We start from the raw sequence: 20,975 nt of genomic DNA on the forward strand, positions 1-20,975 counted from the left end.
ACGAATTTTCTCCTGACTAGAATTGTTTCATCTCATCTCATTATCTCTAGCCGCTTTATCCTGTTTAGAGGTCTGCGTGGGTCGGATTTTTCAGTCCCGCTCCTGCCCGCGCCCGCATTGTGCAGTCCCACTCCCGCCCGCGCCTGCAAAGAATTATGATTTTCAGTCCCGCTCCCGCCCGCGCCCACAAAGAATTATGATTTTCAGTCCCGCTCCCGCCCGCGCCTGCCATATTTTGTCCCGCTCCCGCCCGCACATCCCGCATGATGCAGACGTTCGTGTTATTTCTCTGGAAAGTTCTTGTCTTGACACAGCGTGATGGTGCCCCGCCCCCTACTTTGAGTGGATTTGAGCATAAATATCTACAGCTCACGTTCATGTTTGTTATTATTTACCTTGTTTCTGAATTCAGCATGTAGTGTCTCTAATAATAATAATAATTAGTGCTGTCAAGCAATTAAAATATTTAATAGCGAATCGCACATTTTTGTCACATGAGAAACCATTGTAATTCTCTGATCAGCATAAAAAAGTGAATGGGCTTGCTTTGTACCAATGTTTTTTTTTTTTTATTGCAAAGCAGAGCTAGCAAGAGAACCATGAGTGAACAACTTTAATCAGAGAGACAGGTTACACAGTGACGGTAGGCTTGACTCAATGCTATCCCAGAAATCCTTCCTGTAATATGCAAATTTGGTCGCCTCTGACCAAATTTGGACAGCCAAATTTGCATATTACAGGAAGGATTTCTGGGATAGCATTGAGTCAAGCCTACCGTCACTGTGTAACCTGTCTCTCTGATTAGAGTTGTAGACTAACTCAAGCAGTAAATCACTTTACTCATGGTTCTCTTGCTAGCTGGGTGTGAACGGCGAGTCATTAGAGTGATCAAAGGGTTTCCCGTTAGGGTGATCAATGGCAAATTTAAGATGCTATTCCTCACTCAATCTGGCAATCTGACTCTCTCTGCAAATTTAAGCATCTTAAAATGTTTTTATTAATGCCAAATAAAATATCCAGCACAAATTATATATGATAGACATAAATTAATAATTTATACATTTTATTTTAAACACGTTTTTAGTTAGCGGGACTGCAGCTTATCACCGCTCCCGCCTGCGCTGCATATGTGCGCTTCCGCTCCCGCCCACACCCGCATATGTGCACTTCCGGTCCCGCCCGCACCCGCAATGAGCTTTCAAAATTTGTCCCCCGCCGCACTGCTTTGCGGCGGGTCCCGCGGGACTCCCGCGGGAGTGCAGGGCTCTAATCCTGTTCTACAGGGTCGCAGGCAAGCTGAAGCCTATCCCAGCTCCAGGGATAGAAATGCGGGGTACACCCTGGACAAGTCGCCAGGTCATCACAGGGCTGACTAGAATTGTATCTCCTCTCATTTATCATGTGAATTCAGTTCTGATTGATGTTTTGGGTCGATCTTGCCTCAGGGAACAAAATTCAGTCCTTTGTTGATTTTCCTGTTGTGAACAGTTTGCCGTGGAGGTTGGTCCTCTCTCACATCGTCACATTTCAGTTCTGTTTGACGTTTTGGTCGCCAGGGTTGTTTTGATGGCAGGTCAGATGAACGACTATGTCGTTGGTCTTATTCACTTCACCTGTCAGGGGTCAGAATGTTATGGTTGATCGGTGTATGTCCATAAGATTTGCTTGCTGATGTCTTGCTCTTTCAAACTTGATTAAAAAGAAAGGTATCTAAATACGCCTCTTCTCATTGCTTAGGAAACTTCTGGAATGCCGCGTCTTTCATCACCCCAGCAGCATATCTGCATTTCCCTACATTTCAAGCCGAGTCCAGTGCCGACATCAGCTTCTACTTCAAGACCTCATCCTCGCATGGTATCTTTTTGGAAAACCTAGGCAACAACGACTTTATTCACATCGAACTGAAATGTGAGGACTTTTCTTTGTTTTGTTTTTTTTGTGACCAGTCTGAAGATGAATATTTTTCCAATGCGTGATGTTTTATTCCTTTTACACCACAGCAATATGGTGTGATGTAACAAGTACAATTTGTGTTTATTAAAAAACGTTGTACTTTTTACCAATTTATAGTTACGTTTTACTGTTTTGGAATGTCTGCGAAAGAATTTAGTTTCTGTTAACATCCTGTTATCGAAATGTAAATGTAACGTATGTGCCTTTGTTGAACGTGTCGTGCTATTAAGAAAGCACAACAGCGAAAAAAATTGCAGAAAAAAAATTCATGTTAGAAAACTTTGACGCTGAAGACTCCTTCCATAAATGTGCCCAAACAGAATATTATCACATCCGTTGTAAGTCTGTTGAATTTTTTTGTTTGTTTTTTTCCCCCGTGTAGCTACTAACGTGGTGTCCTTCTCCTTTGACGTGGGAAACGGGCCGGTGGAGCTGAACGTGCGCTCACCGACGCCCCTCAACAACAACCAATGGCACAGGGTGGAGGCCGAGCGCAACGTGAAGGAAGCCGTACTACGATTGGACAAAGTGTACAGAGACGTGCGTCCAGGTCCGCCCCAGGGCCACACCCGTCTCCAGCTCTTCAGCCAGCTCTTCGTTGGTAAAAACACCAACCTACTCACACAGTACTTTTTTTTTTCAACCTGGCAAGATCTTCCAACTTCCTGCTATCACTGTTTATATAAAGATTTTCTCCCAGATAACAGACTCACCCACCCACAAGCGCACTTCATTTTTATGCTAATGTATAGACTAGCTCTAGAGAGTGGCTGCATCTCTAGAATTCATAGCAGTGCGATTGATTTCTCGCTCTAGGTGCCTCAGGAGGGCAGAGGGGATTCCTGGGATGCATCCGCTCGCTCAGGATGAACGGCGTGACCCTTGACTTGGAGGAGAGAGCCAAGGTGACTCCAGGAGTGAAGCCTGGATGCTCAGGTCACTGCCCCAGCTACGGCGCACGCTGCCAGAACGGCGGCAAGTGTGTGGAGAAATATAACGGCTACACGTGTGACTGCAGCCTCACAGCCTTCGACGGACCCTACTGCTCTGATGGTATGTGATCCAGTCCACATGCAGTCTACTACACTGCACACGTGTTATATATGTCCTATCTGCTTTACATTTATCACTCGGTCAAACGCTTAACTTTTCAACATTAATGACCTGCTTATCCAATAATACTAACGTTCGTAATAACCAGTGAAGGTCAGGAGAAACTTAACAAAATATTTTAGAGATTTTTAAACATCGTAATCTTTACTCCAGTCATATAACATCCACTTTTTAACCCTGTTACAAATAAAAAATGTGAAGGCAAAGGAAATCCTTTCATATTTCCTTAATGTTATTTATTATTATACTTGATTATTTATTTATTTATTTATTTATTTTAATTCATTTCAATTAATTTTATTTATTTATTTATTTATTTTTACATGCTTTGAGATTTTGGGCTGGAAGTTTTTTTAAAAGTGACAAATATTAATAGAAAATTTTTTCTTTTTTTTCTACTGAGATTATTTTTTTATTTGCGAAGCACTTAAAAATATTTTGCAAAGTATTTGCTAAGTGCTAGTCTCATATGTTTGCAAACATTTGTATGTTTTTAAGATTTGTGGGGGGGTTTTATTTTATGTAAAATAATTCAAAAGAAAAACGCAGAGTATAAGTTTGAAATAACTTTTTTTATATTATTTAAAATTAATTTAATTAATTAATTTGATTTTTTTTACTTTTTTATTTTAAGTTTAGTTGTTTATTTATTTCAAAATTCAATCGATGTATATATATTGTGCATTTGTTGCATTTTTAATTATATATTTTGCTTTTATTTATTTTATTTTATGCTTTTATTTATGTATAAATAAAGCATCCACTTTTTAACTCTGTTACAAATTAAAAATGTGAAGCCAAAGGAAATCCTTTCATATTTCCTTATTGTTATTCATTATAATACTTGATTATTATTATTATTATTATTATTATTATTATTATTATTATTATTATTATTAATTTTAATTAATTTAATTTATTTATTTATTTTTACTTTTTTTGAGATTTTGGGCTGGGATTTTTTTTAAAGTGACATAAATGTTAATAGAAAATAATTTTTCTTTTTTTCTTTTTTCTACTAAGATTAATTTTTTATTTACGAAGCACTTAAAAATATTTTGCAGAGTATTTGCTAAATGCTAGTCTCTTATATGCTTGTGAACATTTGTATGTGTTTTTAAGATCTGTGGGTTTTTTAATTTTATATAAAATAATTCAAAAGAAAAAAGCAGGATGTAAGTGTGAACTAATTTTTTTTAATTAATTAATTTGATTTTTTTTTTTTACTTTTTTTTATTTTAAATTTGGTTGCTTTTTTTATTTCAAAATTCAATTGATGAATATATTGTGCATTTTATAATGATAAATTTTGCTGTTATTTCTTGTATTTATTTTCTTTTATGCTTTTATTTATGGATAAATACCCAGAAAATGAAATGAATCAAATGAATAAAAAATAATTATATAAAGCAATCTGATATGGTATTAGAGATTAAATTAAATAAGTAAAAAAAGTTAGTTAGTTAGTTAGTTAGTTAGTTAGTTTCATATGCGATTAGTGAGAAAAAAATATAGAAATTAGGGAAATTTTCGCAACCAAAAATCATTACACGAGATCAAATCGCAGTGATGCCACAGCCATCCATAGGAGAACAAGAGTGGGGAGGGATGAAATATTCTCTCTCCCCTGCCAATCACAGCAACACTAACCAACCGTAGGCATCTGTGAGCTCATGTATGTGGAAGAGGGTGGATAGCGCTTTTCTCCGAGTTTGTTATTCTTCTTGAACTAGGAAGCCATTTTGTCTGTATTTTCTTTGAAGTCTTTGTTCATTTCTTTCTCGTGTGCTCCAGATGTGGGCGGGTACTTTGAGAGCGGCACACTGGTCCGCTATGACTTCATGTCTGGAAGCATCTTGTCTCCTGTGGCGAAGGGCGCATTAGGAACTCTGAGTGTGGAAGGAAACCTGACGCAGGAGGAGCTCAGCTTCAGCTTCAGCACCTCTCACACCCCCTCCGTCCTGGCCTACATCAGCTCCAGGACTCAGGACTATCTGGCAGTGGTTCTGCGCCACAACGGTGAGACGATCAGAATAATGAGCAGAAGTGAAAGCGTTGAGCATGTTCACAAATAACTAATTCGATGATAATCAGGATTAAGACATTTTACCTTTATATATAGACTATGTTTGTTTTTATCTTGTTAGGTTAAACACTTGTTCCACTTTTTTTGTTCCACTTTTCTCTTGCTAATCCAGTACATGTCATGATTTTACTCTCAGGTACGCTGCAGATCCGCTACAACCTGGGCGGCCTGAAGGAGCCTTTCGTGATCAGCCTGGATCAGCGCAACCTGGCCAACAGTCAACCGCACAGCGTCAACATCAGCCGACACGACCGAATCATTCACCTGCAGGTAAGACACAGATCTCAGCTCAGTGCAAATACACATAATAGGGGGGTGTCATGGCTCAGGTGGCTAAGGCGCCATACCATAAATCCGGGGACCCGGGTTCGATTCCGACCCGAGGTCATTTCCCGATCCCTCCCCGTCTCTCTCTCCCACTCATTTCCTGTCTTGTCTCTACACTGTCCTATCCAATAAAGGTGAAAAAAGCCCAAAAAATATCTTTAAAAAAATACATATAATAGATGAGCTTTATTCCCAGGCTGGAAGACACTATTATATAATTTACAGACCTGTTACAGTGTATGGAATAAACAATAACAGGGACGAGTTTAATAAACTTCACTGGTGTTAAATATGAAAGAGTCAAAAACGTCCTTTTTTGTTTATAAGGATGTTTTTGCCTGAATTTTTAATACTGAAGGCAGAATGTTCAAGACTGAAGACTGGCTGTGTAATTTTCTTTACACTTTGTGTTAAGCAAGGGGTGCCAAAACCTTTAGCACTGTATTCCTGTATTTCATTTCTGTGATCTGTGTTTAAGCAGAATGTGGTAACGTTATTATATAACTTTTATGGACTCACAGCAGGGCCATTAAAAGGAATAAATCTGTTTTTAAAAATGCTGAAAAAGAAAATGAAAAAAATAAATGAATATGAAAATAGATGCAGAAATAAAACGAAAAGAAAAGAAATGAAAATAAAAAAATTAAAAAATTAAAATCGAAGCTAAGAAAACAAGCAGAAATAAGAATTCAAATTAAAAGACTGGGAAAATAAATAAAAATAGCAAAAGGAAGAAAGAAAAGCTTTTATTTTCTTGTTCTTTTATTTTTACTTTTATTTCTGCTTGTATTTTCTTATTTTTATTTTTTATTTATTTTTCCATACTTTTATTTTTATTTTATTTCTGGGTGTATTTTCTTATTTTCATTTATTTTCCCCATTCTTTTATTTTTATTTCTGCTTGTATTTTCTTATTTTTGATTTTTATTTATTTTCCCATTTTTTAATTTTTATTTCTGTTTGTATTGTCATATTTTGTATTTTTCTTTTTATTTACTTTCTTATTCTTGTATTTTTGTTTTTATTTATTTTTATCAACATTTATTTGATTATTCTTTTCCAGATTTATTCTTTTTCATGACTCTCCTATGACTCCATAGCCTTTTTAAATGAAACCAAATGAAATAAAATAGTGTGTAATTTGCTTTACAGAGGCCTGATGGCTGTAATTTGGCCAAACCTGCTGTAAAGCAAAAGAAAAACAAGTTATAATAAAATAATGAATGATATGATCCAGTACACTGTCACGTATACAGTATATTACTCAGTAGTGTGTGTGTGTGTTTATATTTATGTTTTTCCCTGAGTACAGATAGATCATTACCCCACCATGAGCTACGCCCTCCCCGAAGCGTCTGACACCGAGTTCAACCTGATCAAGACCATTTTCCTCGGAAAAGTCTATGGTGAGCTATTTCATTTCAAAAACATGCAGTTAATGAATCGCTCTCAAGCGTTCCAACATTCAGTCAAAACAGAATCCAGAGTCATTAAAACTTCCACGGGACGTAATAAGCAACGATGTAGATTATATCATTTCTGTAGTAACGCCATACATAGGGACACGGTGTGTAAGTGTGTAATTTAATTGATATGATGTTTTCTGTATTGAGATGTTTATTTAACATTTATGGAAGGAGTCTCCAGTTCCAGCGCTACACAGCAGTTAAAATGATAAGCTGAATGTTTATGTTTTCCAACATGGAAACAGACCAAGCTGCATTATTTTTAGACTTGGAAAAAGTGATGCTGGTGAGGGTATGACGTCAGCGATAACTTGGTGGACGTTACAGGACATTAAAAGTAACTATAAACGGATCAAATGTACAGCTGGACACATGATTTAATTAATAAAAGAACTTGACAAATTGCTGTCGTATACAAGGAATAAAACTCTTCAGGATGTGCGTTGGAAACGCCATCACTCTCTCTCTCTCTCTCTCTCTCTCTCTCTCTCTCTCTATATATATATATATATATATATATATATATATATATAAAATTTTTTTTAATTTTATTTTTTACCAAATAGGAAGTAGAATTAAATAAACGAGACAATATTTCTAGTTGCATTACAAAGTTGTAATATTTAACAAGTCGGCTATAATCCATGTACGACGAGATTGAGTGGAATAACTGTTTTATTCTATCCGCATTCACTGGATTTTGAGAAACAGAGCATATTTATTTTTAATATTTGCAAATTAAATAAATAAAAACTTTATACAAAACATAAGACAAAATAATTAATAATAATAATGTAAACAAACTGGTGAAAATTACAGGAGCAATTTGTGAAAAATGCTATAATAATAATAATAATAATTCTTGATTAAAAAAAAGGCACATTCTCGGGGGCGTCATGGCTCAGGTGGTTAAGGCGCCATACCATGAATGCGGGCGACCCGGGTTCGATTCCGGCCCGAGGTCATTTCCCGATCCCTTCCCGTCTCTCTCTCTCCTGCTCATTTCCTGTCTCTACACTGTCCTATCCAATAAAGGTGCAAAAAGCCCCAAAAAATATCTTAAAAAAAAAAGGCACATTCTTACCATCAAATACTTTTTTGCCATATTTTGTTGGGGTTTTTTTTGTATTTTTTGGGTGGTTTTGTTTTCAAGTAGAGTTTTTATTTCATCCTTGGTTGGTTCAGTAACACGCTCTGCCATTTTGTTTTTCTCTACTCACATTATATGAGCTGATATCCTAGTAGTAGAGTAGCCAATCAGAGCACACAACTGCTCATATCCAGTGAATGTGGATAGAATATTAGAAATGATTTTCAATACAGCCTGACATAAATATCTTTTGTATTTCTGTTCGATTAGATTAATTATCCCCCGCCCAAACGGAGTTTGGCGGGGGATATAGAAATGGGTCCCGTCCAGCTGTCCGTCCGGTCACGTTTTTGTTTCCGGGCCATGTGTTTAAAACTACTGAAGATATCTTCATGAAACTTTGCATACATATCAAGCAACATGTGAACTGGTACCGTTTGCTATTTTGGATTTTTTAAAAATATATATATTTTTCAAATGTTTACATAGAAAATAGATTTTGATTTAGTTTCGAGCATACATCCAAAACTATTCATGATACGGATGTGAAACTTGGTATACATGTTAACAAGGTGATGTAGATATGCCTTTTCATACTAAGAAATTTGAGGAATTTTAATTTTTCATGTTTCCATGGAAACAATTTCAGACTTAGTCTCTCAGGTTAGTCTTAGGGGTAGGCTTCGTTTCCGGAGCAGAACTTGAAAACTATGAGTGGTATGGTCTTGAAAGTTGGTATATGTGTTGATTAAGTAATGTATACGCGCCTTTTGATATTAAGAAATGTGAGAAATTTTTTATTTTTAGCTCACCTGGACCAAAGGTCCGCTGGGTTTATGCCATGGGCTGCTGAGGTCAGTGTGAAGAGGTCGGGTTGGGTTCCTGCAGCAGAACCTGAAAAATGTGACAAATCATATTGTATCTTGAAACTTGGTATTTTGTTGGTATACAGGGCGGGGGATAGAGATGACTCCGTCTTCTTGTTTTCCCATAATTGCGCTCCTCCAAGTGTTTTTGATAGTTTTTGGATAGCACCGGTTTCTAAGCAACAATTGGACGGCGGAGAAAACAAGATAAGGGATTTATTGGGATCAGTAAATCACCTGTCTGCTTTGTGCTTCGTTTGCGTTAACATCAGTTGTTAATCTGAGCTATTTTATCACTGTATGATTGTCCTGAACCTGAACCGTCCACAGCTCAGAAATCCACTTCCACATTTTCCACGTGAAGCATGAAATCAGCTCCCCTAAGCGCCGAGATCATCCTGTAAGCTCTGTGTAAGGAGACACATCCTGTTCTCACGCCGCTCTCCATGTCACAGCGACAATGCAGAGAGCACAGGCGGATTGAGATTCGTAGCGCTCCAAGACGGAGCAGACAGGCTTCGGGCGGCAGGAAAGTCAGCCAGGAAACTCTCTGTAGTGTAGAAACTCAAATCAGACAAATAGTCAGAATAGACAGGAAGGAGCAGGCGTATAAATGGGCTGAGGTCTGAGGAGCTCATTACTGGAAGGAAAAACCAGACCAGTTGTCTGGCTGAGAAACCAGAGAACTGCACAAACGTCTCTCTCACACAGGTAACACTGACTCTATTGTGTTGTTTAGCATTGGACCACAGCACTGTTGAATTCTTAAATCTGATTGTTTGGAAGGTGTTGGTTAATTCGACAAGTAATTCATTCTATAACCTGTTCCACAGATTTTCCGAAACATGTGACTATAAAAGGATAAAAACTACAGCGTCATTCTTTTATAAGTAAAAAAATCCAAGGCAAATTGTTGTGCACTGGCCTAAGAGGATTAAAACACTTCAGGATGCGCTGTTATAGAAAAATAATCAACGTCATGGTGACTCTGCTTTGTATCAAGTTCGTCACTGATTAGTTTCCAATAACGGCATGCATTTATATTTAACAGTTATTCCACCAAATCGAGTCGTACATGAGCTGATAGCCGATGAGGCGCGTAGCACCAAGTTGGCTATAAGCCATGTACGACAAGATTGAGTGGAAAAACTGTTTTATTCTGTCCACATTCACTGGATTTTGAGAAATGGAAGCATTTTTTTTTATTTTTTGCAAATTCGATAAATAAAAACTTTATACGAAACGTAAGACAAAATAATTTCCGCTTAGAATGTAAACAAACCAGCGAAATGTGAAAAAAGCTATAATAATAATAATAATAATAATAATAATAATTCTTGAAAAATAAAAATTAAAAAAATATACGTTCTTACCATCAAATACTTTTATTCCATATTTTGTTGCTTTTTTTGGGGGGGGGATTGTTTTTGAGTCGAGTTTTTATTTCATCCTTGCTTGGTTCAGTAACACGCGCCGCCATTTTGTTTTTCTCTACTCACGGTATATGAGCTGATAGCCTAGTAGTAGAGTAGCCAATCAGATATATATTTATTTATTCTATCCATATTCACTGAGGGGCGGCACAGTGGTGTAGTGGTTAGAGCTGTCGCCTCACAGCAAGAAGGTCCGGGTTCGAGCCCCGTGGCCGGCGAGGGCCTTTCTGTGCGGAGTTTGCATGTTCTCCCGTGTCCGCGTGGGTTTCCTCCGGGTGCTCCGGTTTCCCCCACAGTCCAAAGACATGCAGGTTAGGTTAACTGGTGACTCTAAATTGACCGTAGGTGTGAATGTGAGTGTGAATGGTTGTCTGTGTCTATGTGTCAGCCCTGTGATGACCTGGCGACTTGTCCAGGGTGTACCCCGCCTTTCGCCCGTAGTCAGCTGGGATAGGCTCCAGCTTGCCTGCAACCCTGTAGAACAGGATAAAGCGGCTAGAGATAATGAGATGAGATGAGATATTCACTGGATATGAGCAATCCCATGCTCTGATTGGTTACTCTGCTACACATATACTGTGAGGAGAGAAAAACAAAATGGCACAGCGCATCACGTCAGATATATTGCTTTGTTATCGAGTATTTAAAAGAAACAGGAATAGCTAAAAGAATATAGTTTCTTTTTCCCAAAATATCTCCCGTTCCACACTCCAGCCCAGTCGGTGGCAGTAATGCACTTTTAAGTTGGTTTGCCAACCGATAAAAAAAAACCCTAAAGAAGAAGAAAAACAAAATCGCAGAATGTTTTGCTGAATCAGCCGAGGATGAAATAAAAACTATTTGAAAACAAAACCCCATGGAATAAAAGTATTTGATGGAAATGATTTTGTCGGTTCTTTTGTATAAAGTTTTTATTTATCAAATTAGCAAAAAATAAAAACAAAAATGCTCCGTTTCTCAAAATCCAGTGAACGTGGATAGAATAAAACAGTCATTCCACGCAATCTCGTCATACATAGCTTATAGCCGACTCAGCGCTAGGTGCCTCGTCGACTATCAGCTCATGTACGACTTGATTTCATGGAATAACTGTTAAATATATCTGTCGTTCTTGAAACTCTTGGCATTGAACAGGTATAAAACACTTTGACATGCTGTTCCTGGAACATACCCATGACACCAACTTGAATAATCGTTGATTATTTTCCGATAACAGCATGCTCGTAAGTGTTTTATTCCTTTATTATTGCTGTAGCTAAATTCAGCATCGCTTACGGTAAACCTAATACGCTTGTCTTAAGTGAAGTGAGGTGAAGTGAGCGGATCAAACTATGGATTTTTTTTTTTTTTAATTTTTTTTTTTTTTTCAGAAACGGGTCAGGTGGACAGCGTGCTCATCGAGCGTTATAACACTCCAGGCTTCGTCGGCTGCCTCTCCAGGGTGCAGTTTAACCGCATTGCGCCTCTGAAAGCGGCGTTGAGGCCGAATGCTCCATCCACCGCCTCCATCCAGGGCGTGCTGGTGGAATCCAACTGCGGCGCTTTACCGCTCACCATCCCCGCCATGTCGGTGACCTTCGACCCCTGGCAGCCTGACTCAGGTGAGACAGTGAGGATGGTGAGGATGGGAATTATTTATACTATCATTTATGACATCCAGTTATAGCTGTTAAGACTGGTGAGATCATTATACAGAGAAAAGGGTTTTTTTTCTTTTTTGTTTTTATTTCTTAGGAACCATTTAGACGATGTGGTGGTTATTAGAGCTCGTTAGACCTTTACCTATTTTCCCCGTCAGTTTTCCCCTGAGGCTCATGTTGCTCTGTGATCATTAGCAAGCTTGCTTTATTGTTTATTGATCCAGGTCCTTGTTGGCGATTCATGACCACACGTTCTCCTGAGGCTGAAGATCTATAGCCCTTTCCTTCTTCCTTCACGGTCAAATATCTGGTGTGTTTTCAACATCGTGTGTTCTGAGATGCTTTTCTGCTCAACACGGTTGTCAAGAGTAGCTATTTGAGTTGTTGTCGGCTTGAACCAGTCTGGCATTTGACTTTTCTCGTCAACAAACCCAAAGAGCTGGATGTTTTTTGTTTTTTGCGCCACTCTGTGTCAACTCTAGAGATGCAGTGGCTTGTTTACGAAATATTCAAACCTGACAGTGTGAATCTGAATTTTGAGATCAAATCTGTGTGATTTTGTGTACTGGCTGGCCGATCGGATAATTGCACGGGTGAGCAGGCGTACTGTACTTTTCGAATAAAGTGCGTGACGAGTGCGTATTCCAGTATATATACTTCATATATGTTATTTCTTTCTCTGGAAACTTGGTGCACTCTGAACAGTAATAAATTACATTTACAGTAGGTGACCGGATAATATTAACATTTTAATATTGTCTTGTTTGTATGAACAATAGAAAAGCAATTAGTGAGAAAAGAAACGCAAGCAATTGATGCGATGCGGCAGAAACCCAGAGTAATATCTCTCGGAGTTTACAATTCGGTCTCGCATCACATTTCTGAAATTATTCTTTTGGAGGAATGATCTCCCTTGCTGCTTTTGTAAACACAGGCTGCAGATGCAACTTAATTTTTCCACAAAGTGATTAAAGAGATTCCTCAAAATGTTGTTCTTTTTAAATATGAATTAGTTTGCAGAGAGAAACGTAACTCTGTCGCTGTTCGAAGTTGATACGGGACGGCGTACAGTAGAAGAAGATACTCTAAGGAGGGTGTTTTATTAAAAGAAAGCCTTAGAGATGATGCCATCTGTGAACCCTGGGATATAGAGAGGATTAGTGCAGCGCTGGCACGTAAATCACATCCCGTGTGTGTGTGTGTGTGTGTGTGTGTAGGGGTACATTTGGTATTCTTGGGTTTTGGTCATGTAGAGTGTGTGTCCCACTGAGACTGCAGCTGAAAGGAGCAGAAGGTTTATCTCAGATCTGCTCTCGTGCCAACCTCGACCTCTCGATTCACACTCGATACACACACACACATACACACACACACACGCAATCTGTTTATTAAATTAAAACCACCATTTTAAAGATCTTCCTCTCTTTAGTTGGAATCCAGTTACCGTTCGATGACGAGGGAGTGAACCAGGATGGAGTGAACCGCGACTCTGCGATAATCGGAGGTGAGGCTTCATGTCCATTGGTTTACAGCATACAGAATGAAATATGTTTCAGTTATTAGAGAAATTCTCACTGTCTGGCGCACCCAATGTGGTTTATACGACGCCCCATGTTCCATTACAGTAGTGTACATTAGTGAGATCCTGCTGGTGTGTGTGTGTGTGTGTGTGTGTCCTGTCTAACAATGAGGCTACTTCAATGTTAAAAGCGCCCCCGTGTGGACGACAACAGAACAGTCAGTCAGCTGAAAAATCATGAGCTAATGATCACAAACTAAAACACACAGTGTTCATCTCATCTCATCTCATTATCTCTAGCCGCTTTATCCTTCTACAGGGTCGCAGGCAAGCTGGAGCCTATCCCAGCTGACTACGGGCGAAAGGCGGGGTACACCCTGGACAAGTCGCCAGGTCAACACACAGTGTTCACTCTGCAAAATAAATGAACGAATGAATGAATGAATGAATGAATGTGCTTCTTGATTAATTATTAAAAAAAACTAACACGACTTTTTTATTACTTGTGTAGTCGTTATGTAACTAGTTTGTAAACTCTAATAAGTTAGCTTTACTAGTATAACCCAATAATAATATGATTATTAATATTCATAAAAAATAATTAAAATAACGTTCATGAGATTAAAAGGTATTTATTTCTGTTTTTATCACTGATTTAATTATAATATACATCTTTAAAAATTTTTACTGTAATTTACTGCAGATAGTCAAAGCTGGCACAAATTTTTTCATTCATGGTTTTATTATTATTATTATTATTATTATTATTATTATTATTATTATTGTCAATGTTAATAGATTTAAAAGATGTCATACTTTACTTGACTAAATATATTGATTGTTAATATTAATGAAGAAAGGTTTATATTTATTATTAGTAGTAAATAGAATACATTGAGTTTAATAAATTATTGATGATTAATTATTAAGATGATTACTAAAACATGGAGCAGTAATTAATGAGGTATATTTAAATGTTATTACAATTATTAATACTAATAGATAAAGTTAAAGAGATAGAAGAAGAAGAAGAAGAAGAAGAAGAAGATTGTTGTTGTTGATCAATAACGTACAGTGGTGCTTGAAAGTTTGTGGACCCTTTAGAATTTTCTACATTTCTGCATAAATATGACCTAAAACATCATCAGATTTTCACACAAGTCCTAAAAGTAGATAAAGAGAACCCAGTTAAACAAATGAGACAAAAATATTATACTTGGTCATTTATTTATTGAGGAAAATGATCCAATATTACATATCTGTGAGTGGCAAAAGTATGTGAACCTTTGCTTTCAGTATCTGGTGTGACCCCCTTGTGCAGCAATAACTGCAACTAAACGTTTGCGGTAACTGTTGATCAGTCCTGCACACCGGCTTGGAGGAATTTTAGCCCGTTCCTCCATACAGAACAGCTTCAACTCTGGGATGTTGGTGGGTTTCCTCACATGAACTGCTCACTTCAGGTCCTTCCACAACATTTCGATTGGATTAAGGTCAGGACTTTGACTTGGCCATTCCAAAACATTCACTTTATTCTTCTTTAACCATTCTTTGGTAGAACGGCTTGTGTGCTTAGGGTCGTTGTCTTGCTGCATGACCCACCTTCTCTTGAGATTCAGTTCATGGACAGATGTCCTGACATTTTCCTTTAGAATTCACTGGTATAATTCAGAATTCATTGTTCCATCAATGATGGCAAGCCGTCCTGGCCCAGATGCAGCAAAACAGGCCCAAACCATGATACTACCACCACCATGTTTCACAGATGGGATAAGGTTCTTATGCTGGAATGCAGTGTTTTCCTTTCTCCAAACATAACGCTTCTCAATTAAACCAAAAATTCTATTTTGGTTTCATCCGTCCACAAAACATTTTTCCAATAGCCTTCTGGCTTGTCCACATGATCTTTAGCGACCTGCAGATGAGCAGCAATGTTCTTTTTGGAGAGCAGTGACTTTCTCCTTGCAACCCTGCCATGCACACCATTGTTGTTCAGTGTTCTCCTCATGGTGGACTCATGAACATTAACATTAGCCAATGTGAGAGAGGCCTTCAGTTGCTTAGAAGTTACCCTGGGGTCCTTTGTGACCTTGCCGACTATTACACGCCTTGCTCTTGGAGTGATTTGTTGGTCGACCACTCCTGGGGAGGGTAACAATGGTCTTGTATTTCCTCCATTTGTACACAATCTGTCTGACTGTGGATTGGTGGAGTCCAAATTCTTTAGAGATGGTTTTGTAACCTTTTCCAGCCTGATGAGCATCAACAACGCTTTTTCTGAAGTCCTCAGAAATCTCTTTTGTTTGTGCCATGATACACTTCCACAAACATGTGTTGTGAAGATCAGACTTTGATAGATCCCTGTTCTTTAAATAAAACAGGGTGCCCACTCACACCTGATTGTCATCCCACTGATTGAAAACACCTGACTCTAATTTCACCTTCAAATTACCTGCTAATCCTAGAGGTTCACATACTTTTGCCACTCACAGATATGTAATATTGGATCATTTTCCTCAATAAATAAATGACCAAGTATAATATTTTTGTCTCATTTGTTTAACTGGGTTCTCTTTATCTACTTTTAGGACTTGTGTGAAAATCTGATGATGTTTTAGGTCATATTTATGCAGAAATATAGAAAATTCTAAAGGGTTCACAAACTTTCAAGCACCACTGTAATATGCTGATATTATATAATAATATTATTTTACTATGATTTACCACGGAAAAGAACAATGACAATGAAACATAGTAATGGCATTCTTCTTCTTTTCTTCTTCTTCTTCTCTTTCTTTTTCTCCTCCTTCTCATTTTTCTTCTTCTTCTCCTACTCCTTCTTCTATTTCATCTCATTCTCCTCCTTCTTCTTCTCCTCCTCCTTCTCATTCTTCTCCTCCTTTTTCTTCTTCTTCTCTTTCTTCTCATTCTTCTATTCTTCTTCTTCTCCTCCTCCTCCTTCTTCTTCTTCTTCTTCTTTTTGTTATGAATCTCCTGTACCCTGATCTCTCCCACTCCTGTTGTTCAGGCATCATTGCGGTTGTGATCTTCTCCATCCTCTGCACGCTGGTGTTCCTCGTGCGCCACATGTTCCGCCACAAGGGTTCGTACCACACCAACGAAGCAAAGGGGGCGGAGTCTGCAGACTGTGCTGACGCCGCCATCATCGTGAATGACCCCGCCTTCACAGAGACCATCGATGAGAGCAAGAAGGAGTGGTTTATTTAAGCCCCTGGTGCATGAGGAGCATACAGACAGACACATCATGAGACTAACATTAACTCTCAGTGTGGGGTGGGGTGGGGTGGGGTGGGGGGTTTGTGTGTGTGGGGGGTATCATATGAACTCGGGGACGAAGTGAAGTGTGTTTACTGAAGAACAGGAGACGGGACGCTGTCCGAGAATTGCGCTGTATATAAAATCTCACTTCATCGTGTTCACGTAGAGAAGAAGATCTTTCTGCTTTCCCTGGACTGACAGACGGAAGTATCCGGACTTCTTCTGAACGCCTTCTTCAGGAACCTCAAGAGCACAACGAGTGTTTGTGTTAGTGATGAGGACATGTGATTGTATGTCAGTGTGTTTTCAGTGATGCAGCACAGCAGCATGGGACAAGAACGATGTTCCTCACTGTTATTGCGCCTTCTGTTTACTTCATGTTCTTAGGGTTCTTTGTGTTCTATAGGTGTGTGTGTGTGTGTGTGTGTGTGTGTGTGTGTGTGTGTGTGTGTGTGTGTGTGTGTGTGTGTGTGTGTGTGTGTTTTATTCCATCCCCTTGTATAGAAAGCGGTGTTTAGGAATCTTTCGTCCAGCCTCTGTAATGCTGAGAGACAGAGCGTTAGAGAGGAGTCTGTCAGAAACAGGAAGTTCTTCATTGCATTTGTTCAGCAGGAAAACACTCCGTTCAGCGCTGGGGTTCCCAAAAGACACTTAACACTAAGAACATCTTAACTAGGGGAGAGAGAGAGAGAGAGAGAGTTCATTGTGCTGCTTGCTGTACCATTTAACGATGATCTTTGTGCTGCGATGCTTTTGGGAAACTCAGGCTGCATCTGCTGATGGTCCTGAGGGACTGAACTCAGTGTCTCCAACCATTAAAGAAACGATCCGCTGTTCTCCCTTTTACAGCTTCAAAAGTGTTTGTTTGTTTGTTTGTTTGTTTGTTTGTTTGTTTGTTTGTTTGTTTGTTTGTTTGTGTGGTTCTAAATATACAGAACCTTTTAAAAGACACAGGAGTTCAGAATTCTTTCTCTTTCTTTACATAGTTCTTTCTTTCTTTCTTTCTTTCTTTCTTTCTTTCTTTCTTTCTTTCTTTCTTTCTTTCTGTCGTTTTCTTTATTTCTCTTCCTTTCATTATCTATCTATTTATTCTGTTTCTTTCTTTCTTTCTTTCTTTAATTCTTTTTCTTTCACTTTAATTATTTCTCTTTTTTCTTTCATTTTGTCTTTCTTTCTTTTTCTTTCTTTTTTCTTTCATTCTGTCTCTTTTTAATTCATTTTCTCTATTCTTTCTTTCCTTCTCTCTTTTTTCTTTCATTTTCTCTATTCTTTCTTTCTTTTTTCTTTCATTCTCTCGATTTATTTCTCTTTCATTCTGTCTCTTTCTTTCATTTTCTCTATTCTTTCTTTCTTTCTTTCTTTCTTTCTTTCTTTCTTTCTTTCATTTTGTCTCTTTTCTCTATTCTTTCTTTCTGTCTCTTTCTTTCTTTTTATTTTTTATTTATTTATGTTTTTCTTTCTGTATTTATTTACTTACTATTTTTTAATTGTAAAATGTGCCAAATTGACTTTTTACAAGACAGAGAAGTGGATAAAGAACTTTGTTTGTTTATATATATACAACCCCGATTCCAAAAAAGTTGGGACAAAGTACAAATTGTAAATAAAAACGGAATGCAATGATGTGGAAGTTTCAAAATTCCATATTTTATTCAGAATAGAACATAGATGACATATCAAATGTTTAAACTGAGAAAATGTATCATTTAAAGAGAAAAATTAGGTGATTTTAAATTTCATGACAACACCACATCTCAAAAAAGTTGGGACAAGGCCATGTTTACCACTGTGAGACATCCCCTTTTCTCTTTACAACAGTCTGTAAACGTCTGGGGACTGAGGAGACAAGTTGCTCAAGTTTAGGGATAGGAATGTTAACCCATTCTTGTCTAATGTAGGATTCTAGTTGCTCAACTGTCTTAGGTCTTTTTTGTCGTATCTTCCGTTTTATGATGCACCAAATGTTTTCTATGGGTGAAAGATCTGGACTGCAGGCTGGCCAGTTCAGTACCCGGACCCTTCTTCTACGCAGCCATGATGCTGTAACTGATGCAGTATGTGGTTTGGCATTGTCATGTTGGAAAATGCAAGGTCTTCCCTGAAAGAGACGTCGTCTGGATGGGAGCATATGTTGCTCTAGAACCTGGATATACCTTTCAGCATTGATGGTGTCTTTCCAGATGTGTAAGCTGCCCATCCCACACGCACTAATGCAACCCCATACCATCAGAGATGCAGGCTTCTGAACTGAGCGCCGATAACAACTTGGGTCGTCCTTCTCCTCTTTAGTCCGAATGACACGGCGTCCCTGATTTCCATAAAGAACTTCAAATTTTGATTCGTCTGACCACAGAACAGTTTTCCACTTTGCCACAGTCCATTTTAAATGAGCCTTGGCCCAGAGAAGACGTCTGCGCTTCTGGATCATGTTTAGATACGGCTTCTTCTTTGAGCTATAGAGTTTTAGCTGGCAACGGCGGATGGCACGGTGAATTGTGTTCACAGATAATGTTCTCTGGAAATATTCCTGAGCCCATTTTGTGATTTCCAATACAGAAGCATGCCTGTATGTGATGCAGTGCCGTCTAAGGGCCCGAAGATCACGGGCACCCAGTATGGTTTTCCGGCCTTGACCCTTACGCACAGAGATTCTTCCAGATTCTCTGAATCTTTTGATGATATTATGCACTGTAGATGATGATATGTTCAAACTCTTTGCAATTTTACACTGTCGAACTCCTTTCTGATATTGCTCCACTATTTGCCGGCGCAGAATTAGGGGGATTGGTGATCCTCTTCCCATCTTTACTTCTGAAAGCCGCTGCCACTCCAAGATGCTCTTTTTATACCCAGTCATGTTAATGACCTATTGCCAATTGACCTAATGAGTTGGAATTTGGTCCTCCAGCTGTTCCTTTTTTGTACCTTTAACTTTTCCAGCCTCTTATTGCCCCTGTCCCAACTTTTTTGAGATGTGTTGCTGTCATGAAATTTCAAATGAGCCAATATTTGGCATGAAATTTCAAAATGTCTCACTTTCGACATTTGATATGTTGTCTATGTTCTATTGTGAATACAATATCAGTTTTTGAGATTTGTAAATTATAGCATTCCGTTTTTATTTACAATTTGTACTTTGTTTTTTTGGAATCGGGGTTGTATATATATATAGTATGTGTGTGTGGTTTTAATGTAAGACACAGTGCCTGAAGTTTGTTTGTGTGGTTCTAAAGTAAGATACAGTGCCAAGGTGACCTTCCATCGACTTGCACAGGATACAGAACTCAAGTCCGACATTGCTTGTTTGTTTGTTTGTACCATTTATTGTAACGCATGATCCCACAGTAAGCTGCGATGCCCAAACCGAGTTCCACACGCAGACTTTCACAGCGTACAGAAGTGCAGTTCAGCCATGAGCATGTTCTCTGACGCACTTCAGCAAACTCATGATCTGATGTGCCGTGGTGTGAGAACGAGCCGAAAAATAAATCCTCAAAAAAGTTAATTCTCAGAAAAATAAATCCTCACGGCGTTCAGGAGACGATGGAACGTTTCAGACTCACCTTCATCAGTCCTGCATGCTGCTGAAAGGGAACAGTGAGTTTATTCCGTTGTGATGTCAGAATTTCAGTTCACTGAGATGTCACAGTGCAGTTTAGTGATGGCTGGCAGACAAACAGCATTTTCCCTACATATACAGTCGAGTGCAAAAGTTTGTGCCCCTTCCATGTTTTTTTAGTGAGGGTTGAAAACTATAAAATGTACTTCTATTTTGCAAACGATGTGCAAATAAACAGAGTTGCACCTCTAAGGTACACATACAGGTGATTATAGAACATTAACAGAAAGTGCAGTAATCACAAGAGATTCACAGAATTGAGCTGATATTATGTTTTGTTTCAGTATTAATATCTTTAAGGAACCTCTTGTTATAAATTGCTCCTGGTAACTTTTCTTCATCTTGTCCTATGGGTGTGTAAACTTTTGCACACAGCTCAAGAATAGTGGATTTATATTTCTATGTGGCTATAGTTTGTCATGACAGTTTGTTTGTTTGTTTGTTTGTCTGTTTGTTTGCAAGCATGATCATTATTAAAGCGAATGATTTCACTTTATGGATTTTGTCGCTTTGATGTTTTTATCCGTTATGTTTTTATAAAATGAAGCACATAACAGAATCATAAGAACAGACTGTAGAGGCAC

General features: G+C 38.3%; 1 protein-coding gene across 1 annotated transcript in view; it reads left to right on the forward strand.

Annotated features, from left to right (window-relative positions):
* The window catches only part of cntnap2b (contactin associated protein 2b), a 163,998-nt gene extending 147,277 nt beyond the window's left edge, over positions 1-16,721 (forward strand). The window contains exons 17-25 of the mRNA XM_060906391.1: positions 1,738-1,908; positions 2,336-2,554; positions 2,770-3,006; positions 4,861-5,085; positions 5,289-5,422; positions 6,792-6,885; positions 11,705-11,935; positions 13,404-13,478; positions 16,522-16,721. Of these exons, the coding sequence (XP_060762374.1) occupies positions 1,738-1,908; positions 2,336-2,554; positions 2,770-3,006; positions 4,861-5,085; positions 5,289-5,422; positions 6,792-6,885; positions 11,705-11,935; positions 13,404-13,478; positions 16,522-16,721 (1,586 nt within the window). The remainder of the gene's footprint in view (positions 1-1,737; positions 1,909-2,335; positions 2,555-2,769; positions 3,007-4,860; positions 5,086-5,288; positions 5,423-6,791; positions 6,886-11,704; positions 11,936-13,403; positions 13,479-16,521) is intronic.
* Positions 16,722-20,975: the final 4,254 nt, after the last annotated feature.

Source organism: Neoarius graeffei, chromosome 23 (genome assembly GCF_027579695.1).
Source record: "Neoarius graeffei isolate fNeoGra1 chromosome 23, fNeoGra1.pri, whole genome shotgun sequence".
Classification (NCBI taxonomy): Eukaryota; Metazoa; Chordata; class Actinopteri; order Siluriformes; family Ariidae; genus Neoarius; species Neoarius graeffei.